The 3,867-nt window shown below is 47.3% G+C and overlaps 1 protein-coding gene across 2 annotated transcripts in view; it reads left to right on the top strand.

Moving 5' to 3' along the window:
* The first annotated feature begins 1,399 nt into the window (after positions 1–1,399).
* The window catches only part of LOC119356891, a 3,800-nt gene continuing 1,332 nt past the window's right edge, over positions 1,400–3,867 (top strand). The window contains exons 1-2 of one of the 2 annotated variants that reach the window (XR_005172075.1): positions 1,400–2,767; positions 3,717–3,823. Coding sequence is in view for 1 of the 2 variants with exons in the window: in XM_037623882.1 (XP_037479779.1) it covers positions 1,522–2,763 (1,242 nt within the window). In the remaining variant the exon portion in view is untranslated. The remainder of the gene's footprint in view (positions 2,768–3,716; positions 3,824–3,867) is intronic. The other variant, XM_037623882.1, reaches the window with a different exon arrangement.

The raw sequence follows: 3,867 nt of genomic DNA, 5'->3' as shown, positions 1-3,867 counted from the left end.
TCTAGATTCGGACTTGTGTCGGTCATGTGGCTGTTCACCCTACCTGATTTGGAATGATGACCATGTTCGATTTAGAACGAGAGACTGCGCTTCGCCAGAGATGTGCCGACATGGCTACAGTCTAGCCTGTTCTACTTCGATTTAGAATTGAATGGCCTGGTTAGTGGACCTTATCTGAGTTATATATGTTCTGTTCTGCCTAGCTAGGATTTTGTTGATCAATGCATGTATATGCTGATGGATGGCTGGACAGAGTTGGTTTGTTTATAACTAGGCCCTGTTCGGAGACCCGCCACTCCACCACTCCGCTCCCGGAGTTGGAGTCAAGAGGCACGGAGCTGGGAAAGAGATGCTCCAGCTCCTCGTATTTTTAAGAGTTGGAGTGACTCCGAACAGGGCCCTAGACTGGACTAGATGATCTCTCAAGGTACGGTTTGTTGATCATGGAATCGGTCCGGGACCTCCAACTTGCAAGGGTTTACACGAGAACTATACAATTAAGTAGCACCTCCTCACTGGTCAGATGAGATTGACTGGTTGAAATCAATGGAGCCACTACGTGACCTCAAACCTTTGGAGCGCATATATAATGTGGAGATGTACACACTTTTTTTCCTCCAGAATTTTTTGACATTTTGAAATGCACTTTTCGGCAGAGGGAGCATATGCTCCTAGAGCCATAATGGTTGTTCACAAGTTGTTTCTCCACTACCTGTCACGGATTTTCCCGAATTGACGAGACTGGGCTTGAAAGCACACATCAGAAAAGCTGTTGCTATGCCAATGTTTACTTTAAGGGAGGAATGGCTTGTGCAAAATAGTCCAGAAAATAAAAAAGATAAGAATGCACGTCTAGATAAAAAGCAAAGGATAGTTGGGTTGATGTATTTGGAACGAAGAATCGCTGAATTACACTTTCTTAGTTCCAAGCGTAGGGATATATCCACTTCCTCCAAAAAACCATTTTGGCTCATAGGAGCATATGCTCCCATCGCCAGAAAATGCATTTCAAAATTTCCTGAAATTCTGAAATAAAATGTTCAGGTTGGTACGTTTCCCCAAAAACCCATCCAAATTCTATCTGTTTTCATATAGCACATAATTTCGGATGGTTTTATTCTGCATGGTAAAACTTTGGATAGTTTCAAATATAAATGACGTGCAAATTTGGATGGCTTTCAAGTTTCTTTTTATTTTAGGAAAGGGGTTCCATGTTGAACTTTCAACATTCCACCACGAAGAGTTTGGACTTTCAAGGGAACTTTCAATCATGCACGGCGGACGGCCCGGCCGAAGATGGCCCGTTACACACATTCGGACAGTGCAAGGCCCATCTCGGCCCAGTTCAGAAAACAAAGGTCCATCTCGGCAGCACAGAGCACACTCTTCTCTCAGCTCCAGTAGGCAGCAGCTCACTCCCATCTCTTAGGGTTTCCGGCGGCTGCCTCCTCCGACGCCGACGGCCAGCTCTTCCGCCGCCGCCGCCCGCGTCCAGCTACCTTTCTGCACTCCTCCACGCCAATGGCGACCTCCAAGCCGCGCCGTTCCAGTCGTACGAGGAAAACGGCGACGACTCTGACGGAGATCCCCGACCACATCATCGCGGAGATCTTCCTCCGGCTGCCCGCCGCGGAAGACCTAGCCCGTGCCTCCGCCGCCTGCGTCTCCTTCCGCCGTCTCGTCGCCGACAAATCCTTCCTCCGCCGCTTCCGCCGCCTCCACGACCCGCCCCTCCTCGCCTTTTTCGACCGCAACGGGTTCCACCACCCCCTCCCGCCTCACCCCTCCGCGCCAGCCGCCAGCGCGCTCGCCGACGCCGCCGACCTCTCCTTCTCCTTCTTCCCCAACCACGGCCGGTGGTCCGTCCAGGACATCCGCGAAGGACGCGTCCTCCTCCTCCGCCCTGGCGCCTGCAAGCAGCCCCAGATCTGCATGGAGGCCGCGGTGTGCGACCCCTTGCACCGGAAGTACGTCCTCCTTCCCCCAGTACCTGACGACCTGGCCGCTTCGATGATGCACCCGGCCACGGCACACGAACCCTGGTGCGAGGCTTTCCTTGTTCCCCTTGATGAGGAGGCGGAGACGGCATTCGGTGTGATGTGGATGGTACATTTCACAACTAGGCTGGCAGCGTTCGTCTACTCCTCGACCACTGGACAGTGGCAAGCTGTTGCATCCAAGGAATGGAATGAGTTGCTCCTTGGACAGGGCGAGTCGACCATGGTGTCACCGATCGACCGTGACTTTTATGGGCGCTATTACGCCTATGGCTGCTTCTACTGGGAGTCCACCGTGATGGGGAAGAAAGATTTGCTCGTGTTTGACACCCGGAGAATGGAGTTCTCTAGTTGTGACCTCCCACCAAAAGAATTGTGTCCGCTAGATCTGGCCATTGTGGAGGCAGGGGAAGCCAGGCTTGGCTTGTTCGGTATCCATCTTGAAGCTGGAAAGTTTGATCTCTGTTATTACATCAAGGGAAACAAATGTGAGAGTTCTAGCCAGTGGCAGCTGGAGAAGACAATCCCAATATGTTCGGGCTGCCGGCCTGATATCAAAGCTGCAACCGGGAGGTACTTGCTCCTAGGAAAGTTTGGACCCATGCGGTTCGTAAACTCAACTCCACACCAAGATTTGGAATATATCTCAGTTGATGTCAAGACATTGCAGCTTGCGAGGGTTTGTACCAAATCTTCTGGGTTTGCCTTTTCCAAGACGTCGATATATACCAACTTCCCGCCATCGTTGTCTTCACCAAAAATATGATGTGGTAAATTTTCTATTGCATCCTAGTTATGTCCTTCTCTTCTTCATAGTTCGCATGCAGCTTGTCTAATGCAGTAATGCTTAATAATTTAATATTATGATTGGTCATTCTTTTTTACACGATTTAGCACCGGTTGTTTTTCTTGTGCTTGTGGTAAGCTAATCAAGCTCAGGAACACGATTCTGATTTCTTGTTTTGTTTGTTCCAACCGCTGTTTGGAGGGAATATGATAAGAGATAAGATCTTTCACATAGGTCATGCATCCATTGTCATTTTAGGCCTAATGAAATCATGGAAATTTTATATAACGACTATGAATGCTTTATGTTCAGGGTGTAGAAGGAATACTGGTATTGATCCAGTTTACCTTCCGTTTACTTCGCTGACCTCATGAATATTCGTTTCATGCAAGCACGGCTTATCTTGTTTGTCTTTTCTTTTATAAATATAAAGATGTAGAAGAGAGAGTCTTTTAGTCATCTTCACATCTATATTCAATGTGGTTTTGAAATAAATCTGAGTAATTGCTACGGTCACAAATAAGAGCCTGACACCTGACTCACTCCTCTGTATAACAAGAACAGCTTGTGCTCACAAGCTGGTTCATTTGAATCAGCCTCATAAGGTCAGTTATAGGCGGGGCACCCAGTTTTTCTTTCCTTTTTAAGATAGTTTGAACATTTCACCTGCCTCTTTCCGAGTATCCAATACATGCCAAACGTAAGCATTAATCTCTGTATGAGGGTAGAGGGCACACCCAGTTTGTCGATTGTGACTGCCAAGACCCCTGATTCGTTTTCCTTTGGTGATATAACTTCTAAGTTTTTTATTCAAACCGACATAAGTTAGAAGTTTGTTAGACTACTTAGGTAGTATAGGAAGTCCTGCAACACAAAGGTACCACTTTTGTATGATCCTAATTTTCCAGGACTCAACTTATTTATGTTTGCAGTAACATGTTTAATATTCAGTTGAGATCAATATTATGACTGGGACGGGTGCTATTCTGGAGGGATGCTATTTTTCTTCTGCGGTTCAGCCTGTAATTCTGTATACTATGTATGTGGCCCCTGATAATTCGTTCCATTTTGCTTATAAACTCT

Source organism: Triticum dicoccoides, chromosome 2A (genome assembly GCF_002162155.2).
Source record: "Triticum dicoccoides isolate Atlit2015 ecotype Zavitan chromosome 2A, WEW_v2.0, whole genome shotgun sequence".
NCBI classification, from domain to species: Eukaryota; Viridiplantae; Streptophyta; class Magnoliopsida; order Poales; family Poaceae; genus Triticum; species Triticum dicoccoides.
The sequence above is the reverse complement of the archived record's forward strand: the minus strand, read 5'-3'. Positions and strand labels throughout refer to the sequence as shown.